The following is a 17,805-nucleotide window of genomic DNA, read 5'->3' on the forward strand; positions in this document are numbered from 1 at the left end:
AGGAATGCAGAGGACACAGTGATTCAAACTGAGTTGGCTAGTTTAAAAAAATTCAAACAAGATTTCATGGAGTTTCTGTCTAATGAAACAGTCATGCCTGCTGATTGTTAAACTGGGTCCTCATGGATGTCAGAGCCTGTGCCCCTATGCCACAGCCACAGCCATCCGCCTTCCTCCCCAGTCCCAGGGCTGTGATGGACCATCCAGTAAATAACTCGGAGCTTGGTAGTGAGAGCTTTTCCCTTCCCCCCTTTCCCCACCCCTCCCTTCCTTTCTCTTCCCCCCACACTCAGTGGTGCTCAGGCTTGCTCCTGGCTCTGTGCTTAGTGATCACTCCTGGTGGTGATCTGGGGACCATATAGGTTGGCAGGGATCAAAGCCAGGGGTCAGCCATGTGCAAAACAGGCATCATCCCCACTGTCCTATTGCTTCAGTCTTTGGAAGCTTTTTTGTTTCATCATATATTGGGGTAACAGCCAGATGGGGTACCACTGACTGGACTTTTGTCCTCTTCCTAAGTTCCTTAAGGAGAAAAGACAAATTACAACACTAAAGCCTAGAACCAGCGTCTGCGGAGTTGCTGGCCTATGGCAAAGCACTTGGATAAAACTGAACTAGCCAACCCATATTGCACCTTATTCTTACTGAAGACCTGGGAAAGAAACAAAGATTCTGAGGTGTCTGCCTAATATGAGGTACCCTCATTTTATATCCTGTGCCATTCTCAGACACTGCTTCTTCCAGTCCTCCTGGGATCTTTGGCACTGCCATCTGACTGGGTGCGGATCTGCAGGCTTGGATGTAGGATGGGACTGGGGTGCAGCCTGTCGGTCCCTACATGCCAGTTCATTTTATGAGAAACTAAAACCAAACCATGTACAGTGAATTATTTGCTAAGTCTGGGTTCCATCGGTCCTGATTGCAAGAACCCCAGCAACTCCTGCCTCTCAGAAGCATCACTTGAGACAGGTGCATTAGGCCAAGCTTGGTGCTGATCTCACCACAGTGAGTCACATACCAGCACCTCAACCAATTAGTGAGAGTCAGCATCTCGACTGGCTGGAAGGACATAGAAATAAACCCAAATGAAAGAGTCACAGGGACCTGAGTTATGGGAGGTGATGGTTGGTGCTCAACTCCACACAGTGAAAGTGATTCAGCTTCCAGCTCATGCTGACCCCCAAGCCTGGACCCACTTTCCTTCTGACTATGACTGTGGGATTGGGGTTTTATGAGGGGGAGCTAGGATACACCCATGATGCTCAGGAGTTCCTCCTGGCTCTGGATTCAGGAATCACTCCTGGCAGTGCTTGGGGACCACATGGGATTTCAGGGATCCAGCCAGGGTTACCTGCATGCAAGAGAGGCACCTGACCACTGCAATATCACTTCAGCCCGAAACACAGATGTTGTAGAGTTGGGGTGTGTTGAACCTGGGCCCTACCTGGTAAGAGCTTTGGTTTGCACCAGGGACTTGGTTTTTGTTTTGTTTTGTTTTGTTTTAATTTTGTTGAATCACTGTGAGAAAGTTACAAGCTTTCATGTTTGGGTTACAGTCACACAATGATCAAACACCCATCCTTCCACCAGTGCACATTCCCCACCACCAATCTCCCCCATATACCCCCCTTCAGCACCCTCCCCCAGCCTCCATGGCAGACAATATTCCCCATACTCTCTCTCTATTTTGGGGCATTATGGTTTGCAATACAGACACTGAGAGGTCATGATATTTGGTCCATTATCTACTTTTGGCACACGTCTCCCATCCTGACTGATTCCTCCAGCCATCATTTTCTTAGTGATCCCTTCTCTATTCCATCTGCCTTCTCCCCTCCACTCATGAGGCAGGCTTCCAGCTATGGGGAAATCCTTCTGGCCCTTGTATCTACTGACCTTGGGTATCAGCCTCATGTTATGTTATTCTATACTCCACAAATGAGAGCAGTCCTTCTATGTCTGTCCCTCTCTTTCTGACTCATTTCACTTAGCCTGATACTCTCCATGTCTATCCACTTATAAGCAAATTTCATGACTTCATCTCTCCTAAGAGCTGCATAATATTTCATTGTGTAGATGTACCAAAGTTTCTTTAACCAGTCATCTTTTCTAGGGCACTTGGGTTGTTTCCAGATTTGGGCTGTTATGAACAGTGCTGCAATGAACATATAGGTACAGATGTCATTTCTACTGTGCTTTTTTGCATCCTCGGGATATATTCCCAGAAGTGGTATTGTGGGGTCATATGGAAGCTCAATTTCTAGTTTTTGAAGTACTGTCCATATTATTTTCCAGAAAGGCTGAACTAGTGGGCATTCCCACCAACAGTGAAAGAGCATCTCTTTTTCCCCATATCCATACCAGCACTGGTTGCTTTTGTTCTTTTTCTTTTTTTTTAAATTTTTATTAGTGAAACACCATGAGGTACAGTTGAATACTTACAAATTTTTGTACTTGGGTTTCAATTATACAATGATCAAATACCCATCCCCCCATCAGTGCCCATTTTCCACCACCACGGGTCCCAGTATCCCTCCCACCCCCCAGCCCCCCCACGCCACCCTGCCTCTGTGGCAGGCATTCCCTTTTGTTCTCTCTCTCCTTTTGGGTGTTGTGGTTTGCAAAAGAGGCATTGAGTGGCAATCATGTTTGGTCTATAGTCTACTTTCAGCATGCTTCTCCCATCCTGGGAGGATCCTCCCAACACCCTTTATTTGGTGCTCCCTTCTCTATCTGAGCTGCCTTTTCCCCTAGCATATGTGGCTGGACTCCAAGCCATGGAGCAAAACTCCTGGTACTAATCTCGGCCACTCCTGGGTGTTAGTCTCCTATTTTGTTACTTTATGTTCCCCAGATCAATGCAATCTTTCTATGTCTGTTCCTCTCTATCTGACTCATTTCGCTTCACATGATACTTTCCATGTAGTACCACTTGTATGTAAATTTCACGACTTCATCTTTTCTAACATCTACATAGTACTCCATTGTGTAGATGTACCAAAGTTTCTTTAACCAGTCATCTGTTCTCAGGCACTCAGGTATTTTCCAGATTCTGGCTATTGTAAAGAGTACTGCAATGAATAAACAAGGGCAGATGTCACTTCAACTATAGTTTTTTTCCTCCCTGGGATATATTCCCAGGAATGGTATTGCTGGGTCAAATGGGAGCTCAATTTCTAATTTTTTGAGGATCATCAAAAAATCATCATCATCATCATCATCATCATCATCATCATCATCATCAGCCTGTTTTCCAAAAGGGCTGAACCAGTCAGCATTCCCAACAGCAGTGAAGGAGGGTCCCTTTCTCACCACATCCACGCCAACGCAGTTTGCTTTTGTTCTTTTGGATGTGGGCCAGTCTCTGCAGTGTGAAATGATATCTCATTGTTGTTTTGGTCTGCATTTCCCTGATGATTAATGATGTAGAGAATTTTCTCGTGTGCCTTTTAGCCATTCGGATTTCTTCTTTGAGAAAGTTTCTGTTCATTTCGTTGCCCCTTTTTTGATGGGGTTGGATGTTTTCTTCTTGTGGAGTTCAACCAGTACTTTATATATCCTTGATATCAACCCCTTGTTGGATGTGTATTCGGTGAATATCCTTTCCCATTCTGTAGACTGTCTTTGTATTTTTGTCACTGTTTCTTTTGAGGTGAAGAAGCTTCTTAGATTAAGATAGTCCCATTTGTCTATCTCTGTTTTCACTTGCTTGGCCAGTGGTGTGACATCTTTGAAGATACCATTAGCTTTAATATCATGGAGGGCTTTTGCCAACTTTGTCTTCAATGTACCTTATGGATTCTGGTCCGATGTTGAGGTCTTTAATCCATTTTGATTTTACTTTTGTACATGGCGTTTGGCAGAGATCTGAGCCCATTTTTTGGCATGTAGCCATCCAGTTTTGCCAGCACAATTTGTTAAAGAGGTTTTCCTTGCTCCACTTCACAGTTCTTGCTCCCTTGCCAAAGATTAGATGATTATATATTTTGGGGGAGATGTCAGTATATTCAATCCTGTTTCATTGGTCTGCAGCTCTGCCTTTGTTCCAGTACCATGCTGTTTTAATTATTACTGCTTTGTAGTAGAGTTTGAAGTTAGGGAGGTTGATTCCTCCCATTTTCTTTTTCCCAAGAATTGCTTTAGCTATTCTTGGGGGCTTATTGTTCCATATAAATTTCAGGAGTGTTTGCTCCATTTCTTTGAAGAATGTCATGGGTAATCGTAATAGTTGAATTTGTACAGTGTTTTGGGAAGTATTGCCATTTTCACAATGCTTTTGTTCTTTTGTATGTGTGTCAGTGGTGTAAGATGATATGTTGTTGTTATTGCACCAGGCACTTGTTAATTCAGAAAATTGGTGGTGTCTCTGGGCCAGAGAGATGGCTTGATTAGGAAGCCTGCAAGTTTGGCAGGAAGAGCATGGCTCCCAGAGTAATACTGAGTGATGAGCTAGGAGTAATCTCGAGCGCCACCCAGTGGCATCTAAGCAAACAATAAAAACAAGCCAAACAAAACTGGGCCCGGGGTTGCCCTCCAAATGTGCTAAAATTAAAAGGGTTTTCTAAGAATTGTTCTCAGAAGTCTTGGGAACTTGGTCTCTGAGAAAGCCTGCTCTTAAATGGATGCAAGGAAATATTTTAGTTTTGTTTAATTTTTTTTCAGGGCCATATCTGGTGGTGCTTGGGGTTTACTCCTGGCTCTGCCATGAGGAATGATTCTTGGGGGGACTTGGGGAGCATATGGGGTGCTGCAACACTGGGCATTTGCAGAACAAGTGCCCTGCCCACTGCACTATCTCTCTAGTCCCCAGGCCTTTGCCTCAGCAGTGTGCCAGTGAATCTTCGCAGTGCCATCTACAAAGTTAAAAATACTGACAATACTTGGGAACCTGAAGAAGCTTTAGATTATCCAGAGTTGACTGAAGCATTTTATTGCTTTCTAGAAAGAATTTTCTTGCAGTACCCGTGTGTGATTTTCCCCTTTACTCTGGGTGTGCTGTTCCTGCAGTTTGCAGCATGAATGCACCTGGAGAGACTCAGCATTCTGCCTCACTCTGATGGGCTTCCGTTCCCTGCCCTAGGGAGCTGTTGGAGACCACCTGTCGCCTAGCCAACACCCTCAAGAGGCATGGAATCGGCCGTGGAGACCGAGTGGCCATCTACATGCCTGTGTCCCCACTTGCGGTGGCGGCGATGCTGGCCTGCACCAGGATTGGAGCTGTGCACACAGTCGTCTTTGCTGGCTTCAGTGCAGAGTCCCTGGCTGGGAGAATCAATGACGGTGAGATGTGCTGCACAAGGGAACAATCGAAGGGGCATTGGGTCTTTTTAGTGGGGCTTGATTCACAGGGACTTGGGATGGAGAGAGACAATAAAGTCAGACAAATGGTGGATGCTACCAGAGAAAGGCACATAACTGAACGGACATTTATTTCACAAACTGAAGCCTGAGTGTATTGAATTTAAGCAGGTGGGAAAAAGAGGGAAGAGTCTAGTAGTGAGAACACACAGGTTCTGGCTGAGTATGGAGGAGCCTAGCATGTGCGAAAGGAGCAAGGGGAAATGGGAGTAAGGGGAGAAGATGGGAAGGGAGGGTACCACTGATAATGCATGATGGGGTGAGGGAAGGGGCATGCGTAGCCTCCTTCCCCACCCCATCCCCAATTCTTGTGCCTTCCCCAAAGAGATTTCATGGAGAGCACAAAATGTTTAACGCGAGGCTTATTTTAAAAATAAAGGAAGCAAACAGTCTGCTGGGAGTTAGAGTGAGGTGGTTGATTAAGGAAAAGATCAAAGAGAAAAAATCATTCCTGCAAACACAGGGACACTGGGAGTGTGGGTCAGCTGTTCTCTCTCTCTCTCTCTCTCTCTCTCTCTCTCTCTCTCTCTCTCTCTCTGGTTTCAGAATCCCCACCTCCTATTTCCTTCCCAGTCTATTCTCCAAAGGGTTAGACATGAATGCCAACTGAGCCTCTTTTCTTAAAAAGCAATTACAATTTCAGGACACCTTATATTTGGCTCTTTCCCCAGCACCAAGTTGACCTCATCTGAATCTTTCAGCTTCATGAGAAACATCAGTTCCCCACTGCTGTCTGTGTCACTGATTATTCATTCAGGATCCAGACCTCTGTCGAAGTCTCTTTTTGTCAGTGGCATTTCTTTGCTCCTTTGATTTTCTATCAACAGATTCACTGTCAGAAAAGATTTTCTTTTAGTCCTGTTTCTTTACCAGCTTTTTTAGAAGAAATGCTTCAGTCAACTCTGAACAATCTAAATCTTTTTCAGGTTCCCAAGTATTGTCAAATTATCAAAGAATTTGTAAATCCTTTCCAATTCAGAAAATATTTCACCTTCCCATTTACTATACTTTGGTCCAGTACTTTTTTCCACCACAAATTCTTCAGGCTCTATCTCTTCGATTTTTTACTCTTTCCATTCTGTTCTTCCCCATTTTTTTGCAATGTAGTTGGAGACTATTTTTTATTGCAGACTGTAAGAGCTATTGTTCACTGCCTCTTAACTGCTCTGGTCCAGGATCTGCAGCATCTCTGGCCCTGCACGCCTCAAGCTTAAGCCACAGCTGAGGGGGAAGGGATTGGGTGCTGCTCATGGGGCCACCACCCTAGTCCATATTTTTTTAAGCTTTTGAGCCACCCCAACAGTGCTCAGGCTTAGTCCTGGCTCTGTGGTCAGGCACCACGTTTGGCAGAACTCAGGTAATCCACACACAGTGGAGGGGATTGAACCCAGGTCAGCCCTGTGCAAGGCGGCACCCCACCCACTTACTTTTTTTTCCAGATATTTATTTTTAATCAAATCACCATGAATTACAAAGTCTCAAAGATGTTTATGATTGATTTTCAAGTGTGAGTTGTTCCCATGCCAATCCCTTCGCCCTCCACCAATGCCCTCAGTTTTTCTCCCACCCCTTTGATCTTCATTCTACTAATGTGGTATTATGCACTGATTACATTTTGTATGTTGAACCATACTAGCATTCTGGGAATAAATCCTACTTGGTCTTGGCATTTACTTCTGTCAGTCTGCTGCTGAATACAATTTATTTGAAACTTGTTGAAGGACATTTGCATCAGTGATTGTAAGGAATACTGGTCTGTGATTTTCTTGTGATGTGTTTGGTTTTGGTATTAGAGTAATGCTGCTCACATAGAATTAGCTTCAATCTGTTTCTTCCTCCATGAGTTCTTTTTGGAAAAAGGTTGCTTTAATGGTTAGCAGAATTTGTCACTGAAGAAAGTCCTGAACTTTACTTCTTGGAGGATTATTACTCAATTTTTAAACTCAGGGAAACTGAAACACAGAAATACTAAATTACTTGTCCAATGGTCACATTGCTAGAAGTGACAGAGCCAGGATTTGAAAATAGGCTTTCTACTGTGAGAGGTCATTAGAATTATATTAGACTGTCCTTTCTTCTCTTGCTGGTGTTGCCATAGTTACCAAGTATATCTGTGAAGATTCTTTGACAAGTTTAAGTTTCATGTTTAGCAGTTGGGAATTTAGAACTCCTGGAATCTCATATAATAGCCACAGCATGGAAGGTTTCTGGTCATCTTAGAAATCTTGAAAGACATCAGCAGGAGAAATCATTTTAGAACCTAATGCTTAATCTGTGGGCCATGACCCCATACAGGGTTGTGTTACTGAATGTGAGGGCTCATAAAATCTTAAAATCTTACTTTAAAATGTATTTCTTCATGATATATTATCAGTAAATGTTTGATTTTTATAGCAGTTATATATGACTATATATGTGGGGTTACATGAAAATTTCTTGGGCAAAAGGGGTGTTAGTGGAACAAGTTTAAGAAGCCTTGAGGCTTGAGGCCAGAGCAATAGTACAGCAGCTGGGTGTTTGTCTTGCACATGGCTGACCCAGGTTTGATCCTCGGAACCCATATGGTCCCCCTTGAGCACCACCGGGAGTAATTCCTGAGTGCAGAGCCAGGAGTAACCCCTGAGCGTTACCAGGTGTGACCCAAAAAGAAAAAAAAAAACAACCTTACAAGTTTAAGGAGCCCTGTTCTAGAAAGAAACCTTGCCCATCAGTAGTGTGAGCAGATACGTGCCCTTGTCTCTTCCTTAGGAAACCATATAATAACCCATTGCAGCTTTGATCTCTCCAGATCTTCTCAAGGAAATGTGGGGGCCTTTTTATTTCCTGTAGTCTTTTAGGATAATTCTAAATATCCTTTTTACTATTCCAGCCCTTCCTCTGAAGGTGAGGTGGAGGAGGTGGGTGAGATGGAAACATCTGTCTGGGAAATGTGGCAGTAAATGGTCTTGCTACACAGCGTTTTACTGGGCAAGGTAGGGGTTGATGGGCACATCAAGGCTTTTCCTCTAACTGTCCAGCTGCCTTGCTCTCTCCTCCTACTGCTGCTCTGAACTGTAGTGGCCATTGCTGGCATGGTGTGAAGAGGCCCTTTCCCCTCAGGAATCCCAGGACCGGTGTTGGGGAATGAGTCTCAAGAATTAAACCTCAGAGTAACTCATCTCCTCTCCCTTCACCTATCCTCCCTTTTTCACTCCATGGAGTATAGAGCCCTTGTTTGCCTCTCCCCAGAGCAAGGCCCAGTGCCGCCAGCCTCACACAGAGACAGCAGAGCAGGCTGACTCCTCTTCTGGTGTTGATTCTTGTTCTCAAGATGGGGTTTTCACACTCAGGATTTGAGTGTGTGGCTGTCGGTTTGGGCTGCTGCAAGGGTTGGGATAAGAGGAGACTCACCAGAAATGTCTGTGCTGTCTCTGCCAGCCGAGTGTAAGGTGGTTCTCACATTCAACCAAGGACTTCGGGGAGGGCGTGTGGTGGAGCTGAAGAAGATAGTGGATGAAGCTGTGAAGCACTGCCCCACAGTTCAGCATGTCCTGGTGGCTCACAGGACGGAGAACAAGGTTCCCATGGGGGATCTGGACATCCACCTTGAGGAGGTAAGGATACTTCTTTGCTTTTTTTATAATTTAAGGGTGGAAGATGGTGACTGGGTTAACTGGATATGAGTTTTATTGCCATTCTCAATTTGGGTCCCCAGAGCTGTCAAGAGTTTCCCGCTAGTATGGGATGGGGAAACATCATTTTTGAAAACAATTTTTATTAGTGAATCACCGTGGGGTATAGTTACAGACTTACAAACTTTCGCGCTTGCATTTCAATCATATAATGGTTGAGTACCCATCCCTCCATCAGTGCCCATTTTCCACCACCAATGGTCCCAGCATTCCTCCTACCACCCCTGCCTGGTCCCCTCCACCCAACCCCGCCTCTGTGGCAGAGCATTCCCTTTTGTTCTCTCTCTCTCCTTTTGGAAACATCATTTTTGAGACGGTGGAACCCAAGTTCCACAAATACTATGAACCCTCAATCTGACACCCTATTGGATCCTTCTCTTAACAGTTCTCTGCATCTGGAGAGCAAATAAATAATAAGTGGGTGAGGCATTTGCCTTGCATGTGGCCGACCTGGGTTTGATCCCGAGCCTACCATGCGTGACCCTGAATGCAGAGCCAGGAGGAGTCCTGAGCCCCAGGGGGTGTGGCACCAAACAAAAAACAAATAGAAAATGGAATTCTCATCAGCTCTGAATTCTGCTGCCTTGGGGACCCGGTTCCTGCGATGGCACTAGAGAGTGGAGGCCGAGTGTGTGCTTGTTTCTTTTCTCTTCCAGGAGATGGCCAGAGAGGCTCCCACCTGTGCCCCGGAGAGCATGGGCAGCGAGGACATGCTCTTCATGCTGTACACCTCAGGGAGCACCGGGAAACCCAAGGGGCTTGTGCACACCCAGGCGGGCTACCTGCTGTACGCAGCGCTGACACACAAGGTAGGCGCTCAGCACCACCGCCACGAGGGCTGGATTTACAGACAGTGCCTGTGAGTGCGAATAAGATGTTGATGTTGCCTACCAAGAGCTTGAGAGAAGGGCAGCAGACTAGTGGAGGCAGACAGGGCTCTGTCTTACTCCGATGAAGAACCTGGGGTCCCTGATCTGGATCTCACTGGTAGCCTGTGAGTCTCGCTCCTGTGTGTGTGGTCCACTGCTCTGAAGCTGGAGGAATCCTGCCTCCCGGGCCTGACCTGCTGCCTGCAGGCACATTCTGGTGCTTGGCCCCTTCTTCCTTCAGAAAAAAACTGTTAAAATGATATTGTTTACTACATTGCTCTTAGGAGTAATAGATGACTAGTGCATAACAAAACATTTTCATGAGCCTAAATATGATTATTTTGTTCTTGAAAAGAAAAGAAAATATCTTCATGGATCCTTAATAAGAAAAATATCTTCATGGATCCTTAATATCGTTGCATCTTAAGGCCCTCGTCACTTTGACCACATTTTATTTTATTTTATTTTATGTATTGAATTACCGTGAGCTACAGTTACAAAGCTTGCATGTTCGAGTTTCAGTCATACAATGATCAAACACTCATCCTTCCACCAGTGTACATTTTCTACCACCAATGTCCCCAGTATTACCCCCAACCCTCACCTCCCCCTGCCTCTATGGCAGACAATTTCCTTCTTACTCTCTCTCTACTTTTGGGCATTACGGTTTGCAGTACAGAGACTGAGAGGCCATCATGTTTGGTCCTTTATATACTTTCAGCACAGATCTCCCATCCTGAGCGATTCCTCCAACATCATTGACTTAGTGATCTCTTCTCTATTCCAGCTGCCTTCACCCCCACCTTATGTGGCAGGCTTCCAACCATGGAGCAATCTTCCTGGCCCTTGTCTCTACTGTCCTTGGGATGTTAGTCTCATATTATGTTCTTTCATATTCCACAAATGAGGGCAGTGTGACCACATTTTAAAAGTGTGAAAATCAAAAAGAAAAAGTTAAATATAAGTGGAAAGTTAAAAGGCAAGTACGTGTGTGAGGAAACACTATAGTGCACCATCCTGTTGGGGACATAAAGCGAAAAATACGGCACTGTATGCCAGTAAAGACATTGGTATTCATCTACAAGGTGGGAGATTGTGATGTTGGTGGCACCCCTGGACCCTGTCCAGGTGGTATAAGCACTGGCAATGCCACTTTGAACTAGACCTTTGCAGAGGTTAAGCTGAGCTCAGCAGAGAGCAGCAAAGGACACTGGGGGGCCAGGTGAGCAGGAAACTCAGGCTCTGCTTTTGAGAGAATCTTGTGCTTTCAAGGCTGAGAATATGTTGGTTTCTCAGTTAGGAATGTTCTGCTTCTGGATATTATAGGAAATGTTTACCTAAAATGTCACAAAGTCGATCAAATTGTTTATTTCACATCACTTTATAAGGAGGTGGAAGGCTCTTGATATTTTTGGCGTTTTTCAAAGTGTTACCAGGACACTCTTTGCATGTTCCACAAAGGCAGGGAAACATGGATGAGGGAACATCTTTGAGCTTCCCTTCTTTCATTGATTTCTTTTGTTTACTCTGGGGCCACACTAGGATGTTTTCAGGTCTTGACCGAATGGGGTGCCCAGTATCAAACCTGGGTTGATCTCTTGCAAGACAAGCTCTTTACCTACTGTCCCATCTCTCTAGCAGCCCTACCCCACTTCTATCACCGATTTTTTTTCCCTAAAAATCCAGAGGGCCGGAAACACCCAGCCACCTATTGCTAGAAGTAAGCACGAGTATTAGATGAATAGCAAAGCGAGCCCCTTTCCCGTCTCTAATAGGGGATGTGCCAGGCTGGCCAGCCAACTTAGCCCCTGTGCTTGGGAGAGGCGCCCCACTTGGACTCAGGCCACCCAGCAGGACTACCTGGTGCAGTCAGGGCAAGAGCCCTGCTTTTTGTGACCCTGAAGCTTGTGCCATGTCTATTCCATGTCTGTGACGGTAATGCGGGGCCCAGGACCATCCTTCTCCTGTGATGAAGAAAGCCCCCAGTGCCCATACTTGCTCTGCTCCCTGTGCATGTCAGAGAGCACGAGTGGCTTCTGGGAGCACGTGACAGGCTCCTGACACTCCTCTCTCTCCACAGCTCGTGTTTGACCACAAGCCTGGTGATGTTTTCGGCTGTGTAGCTGACATTGGCTGGATCACAGGACACAGCTACGTGGTGTATGGTCCTCTCTGCAATGGAGCAACCAGTGTCCTTTTTGAGAGCACCCCGATTTACCCTAATGCTGGTGAGCCTGGGGGATGCCAGTGGTGTCCCTTGGGGGATGGGGGTGGGAATAAGGGTGGTGGATATGGCTGCAGGGTGGGTGGTGCCTCTGTGGGCACCCTGGAGGCTGAGCTGGGGCCAGAGCAGAGCAGCGGGTCAGGAACAAAGCCCTGCCCTGCCACATCCTCTCAGATGGAGGAAGGCCCTTTCCCAGCCCTGCCCTGCACCTTCAGGACCAGGTTTTTTAGTAGGAGCGGCTGCTCATGCCCTGAAGTCGCCTCCATGGTGAGATGTCCCATTCAGGAGGTGGTCCCCTCCTCATGAGTCAGCATCCCCAACACTCTGTTTTGAGGGACTTAAGGCTGGGAAGTCTGCCAGAGGCCCCTAACCATGTGCTCCAGGGTGTTGGCAGCAATGTGTATGGAATGTCTTCACCCCTACCCACCTCCTTTCTAGGCTCCCAAAAAGACTCTGTAGGGGATTCTGTGGGGGAGGAGCTGGTTTGCAGGAAGTGCAGCCACTGCAGCCACTCCGAGCTCCACTGCCCCTCTGCAGTGAGTATGAGCTCCTAGGAAGTTGTGCTTGGCTGAGAGGTAATTGTGCATAGTGGCTGCTCTGTTTCAAGGGGAGTCTCTGCCACCTCTTTGGAGACCAGCTCCATGTGAATATCAGGTAATAATGCTACCTGCAATATTTCATCTTAATTCACAGTAATGCCGCTGTGGATGGATTCCTCCCCTCTCCCAAGTGGGGTCCATCCCGTCAGTGCCATGGTCCAGAGCTGGGCAAAGACTATTACATGCCATATTGCAGGGGAGCTGTGAGAGGGTACATACACGACTTCGTCCCCTCCTCTCTGTAGCCTCGGTGTTAGATGTTTGTTGGTGAACACTCACAAGGGATGTGGGTACTCTCAGGTGCTCCTGAGCACTCGGATGTGCCCTTGTGGGTATTTTAAGCACTGCACATATATGCAGGCTGTAACTGGTGACTGATTTTGAAGTAAGTTTACAGTTGATGCTGGTTGTCTCTCAGACTAACATGGAATTCTGACTTTTGTAGGTCGGTACTGGGAGACGGTGCAGAGGTTACAAATCAATCAATTCTATGGTGCCCCAACAGCTTACCGGCTCTTGATGAAATACGGTCCTGCTTGGGTGAAAAAGTATGACCGCTCGTCCCTCCGTACCCTGGGCTCAGGTGGGTGACCTCCCCTGCAGCAGGAGAGCAAGCTCTGTGCTCAGCCAGAGGCAAGGAAGGGACAAGGGGTTTTAGTCAAGAAATCTACATGGCCACATCTGATGATACTGATCAGAAGATCCCATGTTCCCCCACAGACCACAGGTGCTAACTCTGAGGTGCTGTCTGAATTCTCTGCTTCGTGTTTGTTTGTCTGTTTGTTTTATTTGTTTTGGGAACACACTAGGTGGCACCCAGGACTATTCCTGTCAGATCTTGGGGGACCTTATGTGGTGCCAGGGATATAACTGAGGTCAACCATGGCAAGTCAGAAACTCTGCTCGCTGTGGCTGTCTGTCTGGTCCTGGGTTTTATTTTATTATAAGCCCTTACCAAGTTAGTTAAGGCCTCACCTGAGCAGCTACATGGAATCAAACTGCAATCAGGGGCTCCTTCTGTCTCCCAAGTACTGTGATACATGAACTTGGGTGCTGTTCTTGCTGTGGACACTTCCAAGCAGAGTTGGGCATCCAAATACCTGCTTGGAATTTTTATTGTCACCAACACATATAGAAGCATTCTGCAAAGAAGTGTGAGTTTAAGGTTAGTTTCTCCTGGGAGGTAGAAGCCATCATGTTTGTTCTCTCTACTTTTGCTTGCTGATCTTCCTCTATAGCCCTCCACACACACCTGTTATCAGGTGTGACCTTGAATACAAGAGGTCTGGCAAGTCTCCTTGCTCTCTTTAGTCAGGACATGAATATGCTCAGTGTTTTTTCAGAGGAAGAAACTGGGGACAGTTATCAGATTTGGGTTTTGGAGACACAACTAGTGGTGCTCAGGGTTCACTCCTGTTTCTGTACTCAGGGAACCTTATGCAGTGCAAGGATGGAACCTGGGCCAGCCAAATGCAAGACCTTAATCCCTGTCTTATCTCTCTGGCCCAGAAATGTGTCTTTATTGCCTTTATCCACTTACTATGTTGCTGGGAACTGGTGGGGAACAGCGCTGGTGAAGGTAGTAGGGTCCTGGGTGCTTTGCCTGCAGTGCTATGCTGCCCCCTCTTTGTACCATCAGGTCCTGAACTTTCTGACCCCCTAAAGTCTTCTGCCAAATCTTCTTAGCTGTCCTGGGTCTCACGAGAGGCCTGAGCTGCAGTCTCAGATATCTGTTCTCTTGGCCGTCTTGCTGTCTGTGAGACTCTGCAACCTCAGCTCTGCATCCCCTCCCCTCCCTATGCCAGTGAATGCAGCAGGCCAGGGGGGAGCCAAGAGCATATTTGAACTCATCAGTATGCAGAGATTTGCATGTCACTGAGCTGTATTATTTGAAAGTTTGTTCAAATCCTCCTGTGGAGACTCATCCATGCCTCTGTGATTTACTAGGCTTAATTTTTATTAAGACACTGTGATTTTCAAGATTTTTCATAATAGCATTAATAGGTGGGCTCTTTGCCAACATATACTCCAGGGCTACCATGGAGATTCTTTTGAGTCAGTATACATTCTACACTGACCTACAGGACACAGCAGGCAGCATGGACTTTCAAGAGACCTCTCTAGGATGGCTACACATAGATGGCACATTAGTGACACTGTCTAACCCAGTGAGCTCCTGCTGAGGGCTATTGCATCAAGTCATGTCAGTCTGTTTGGGCAGCTCTAACAGTGTCATGTACTGGGTGGCTTATAAGCAACAATAATTAATTTCTCATTTAAAAAAGAATTAATTTCTTACGGTTATGGAGGCTGGAATCTAAAATCAGAGCACCAATATGGTGGATCTCTGGTGAAACCTTCTTGGTTCGTGGGCAGACCTTCTCACCGGATCCTCAAAGAATATAAAAAGCTATCTGATAAGGGCGCTAATGCCTTTTATCAGAACTCCAGCCTCATAGTCTCATCATCTCCCAAAGGCCTCCATCGGTTATTGCTTCCTTAGCAAGCACAAAATAATTTATTTTATATTGTTAATTACAACCAATGGCTAATGTAATTATCAAAAACTTGTTTAGTAAAAGAAAATTTTGAAAATTGTTAAATTTCACAATTAGGTCATTAAATTCATTAAGTTTTTACTAAGTTGTTTGTTGCTCTTTGAGCTTTCTGTGTTGTTTGTTGAGTGTATTTGTCTTCTATGCTACTTTCCTATCTAATTTGCTCTGTTCCTGCTGGACTGTCAGTGTTGTGGAATTTGGAGATGAGGCATTCCAGGAGCTCCAGGATCTGTAGAACTGGGCCAATGAATTTCAGCAGCTTGGCTTGACTTGCATCTCTTCCAAGATTAGTAGTGAAACTGTGAATTTGGGTTACTACTTACATGGCAGTGGGATATGAGTATGGCTATTGGGTCTTTCTGCAGTATGGGGGTGGGGGAGTTAGGAAGAGGAAGCTGCCTGTCCCCATTCCAAGATGACCCCATAATTCTCAGCCTGTAAAACGGTGAACCCGAAATTATTCATTGACGTGGCATCTCCATAAAGACCAGTTTTTTTGTTGTTGTTTTTGTTTTTTTTTCTTTTTGGGTCACACCCGGTAATGCACAGGGGTTACTCCTAGCTCTGCGCTCAGGAATTACCCCTGGCAGTGCTCAGGGGACCATATGGGATGCTGAGAATCAAACCCGGGCCGGCCACGTGCAAAGCAAACGCCCCACCCGGTGTGCTATTGCTCCAGCCCAAGACCAATCTTGAAGCAGTGAAGTTGGGTCATTTGTGTGGTTTACGTGGCAGCAACTGTAAGGTATGGGTGCAGCATCCAGCACTTTGGTAGGTGGACTCTTTCCTTCGCCCTCTCAAGGTACCCCAGAGTTTTAAGCCTAAAGACCAGTGTACTCATGAATCCTAGCAGTTTGGCTTGCATCTTTTCTGAGATAAGTAGTGAAGCCATGAAGCTGGACTGTGGGGTGTGGGTGTGAGACTTGACACACATTTAAATTTGGCTGTTGAAGTTTACATTTCTTGTTTTCAGTGCTGTTGACTCTATGATTTGAAAGTTGAATTAAGCCACTCCTCCACAGTTAGACTCACACCTTGACCCCTGCTCTCTATCTCTCCCCCTTCCATTTATATCCTTCTCTGTCCTTCTTCTCCCTGAACTATGGGACCAATGGTTCACCAGTAGGTGAGGCATCCCCAAGCCTTAAAATATTGCATTCCTTGTCAAGAGAGATGAAGTCATGAACTTTGCTTATAAATGGATAGACATTGAGAGTATCAGGCTAAGTGAAATGAGTCAGAAAGAGAGGGACATACATAGAAGGACTGCACTCATTTGTGGCGTATCAAACAATGTAACATGAGGCTGACACCTAAGGATAGTAGATACGCGGGACAGATAGATTGCTCCATAGCTGGAAGCCTGCCTCATGAGCAAAGGGAAGAAGGCAGCTGGAATAGAGAAGGGATCACTAAGAAAAAGATGAATGGAGGAATTGGTCGGGATGAAAGATGTGTGCAGAAAGTAGATAAAGGACAAAACATGATGACCTCACAGTGTCTGTATTGCAAACTATAATGCCCAAAAGTAGAGAGAGATTATGGGGAATCATGTCTGCCATGGAGGCTGGGGGAGGGTGGGAAAGGGGGGGTATACCGGGGATATTGGTGGTGGGGAATGTGCACTGCTGGAGGGATGGGTGTTTGATCATTGTGTGATTGTAACCCAAACATGAAAGCTTGTAACTTTCTCACAGTGAGTCAATAAATTTTTTTTAATAAATTAAAAAAATATTGCATTCCCTCATCCCTCATACATGGATGGCTTTTGCCATCTTTCTTTCTGTTGCTTTTGTTCAGAACTATGTCTGGTGTTAATCACAGTATACGTGGCAAAGTTTCACTGTCTTCGTGCTATCAAGTTTTCTGGTCCATGAGCATGTGCCAGTCTGTTTATTTATTCATTCCAGTCTTGGTGAGAAGATTTGGTTTTAACTGCTGTAATATACTTGTATGTTTGCTTTTAGTGGACACATTCACTAGTTTCTTTAGGATATCGCTATATTTTTTGTTCAGATCACGGATCATGGTCCTCCCGTTGTTCATCGATTTGCTCCAGCGGGCCCAGTAACATCTCCATCATGAGACTTGTTTTTACTGTGTTTGGCATATCGAATACGTCACAGGGAGCTTGCCAGCTCTGCCATGCAGGCGAGATACTCTCGGTAGCTTGCTGGGCTCTCCGAGAGGGGCGGAGGAATCAAACTCTGGTCGGCCATGTTGGCCGCTTATAAGGCAAACGCCCTACCGCTGTGCTATCGCTCCAGCCCATAGGAGAAATATATTTACCTTTAATAGGTAATTTTCCCAAACAGTCATTCAAAATCATATTGACTATGTCCCTTTTTAAGTATTGAAATATCCGAGTTGCCCCTCTACTTCAATTTGCTATACCAAACTCTTCTTTATGAAAACATGCATTATATTGCTTTTTCTCCATTTTTGTCGACTATTTGTTGTTTTTCTTTTTCACTCTCCGATGGTGAAAATATCTCATTGCATTGTGTATTTTTTGATGAACACAAA

The 17,805-nt window shown here is 45.6% G+C and overlaps 1 protein-coding gene and 1 pseudogene across 1 annotated transcript in view; one reads left to right on the top strand and one right to left on the bottom strand.

Moving 5' to 3' along the window:
• Positions 1-17,805, top strand: part of ACSS1 (acyl-CoA synthetase short chain family member 1) — a 58,098-nt gene that overhangs the window by 32,792 nt on the left and 7,501 nt on the right. Inside the window, exons 3-7 of the mRNA XM_056138226.1 lie at positions 5,081-5,280; positions 8,776-8,951; positions 9,686-9,838; positions 11,979-12,126; positions 13,167-13,304. Of these exons, the coding sequence (XP_055994201.1) occupies positions 5,081-5,280; positions 8,776-8,951; positions 9,686-9,838; positions 11,979-12,126; positions 13,167-13,304 (815 nt within the window). The remainder of the gene's footprint in view (positions 1-5,080; positions 5,281-8,775; positions 8,952-9,685; positions 9,839-11,978; positions 12,127-13,166; positions 13,305-17,805) is intronic.
• On the bottom strand, positions 5,901-7,502 carry LOC130045456 (chromobox protein homolog 3-like; annotated as a pseudogene).

The sequence above is a fragment of the Sorex fumeus genome, unplaced genomic scaffold (genome assembly GCF_029834395.1).
Source record: "Sorex fumeus unplaced genomic scaffold, SorFum_2.1 ptg000128l, whole genome shotgun sequence".
NCBI lineage: Eukaryota > Metazoa > Chordata > Mammalia > Eulipotyphla > Soricidae > Sorex > Sorex fumeus.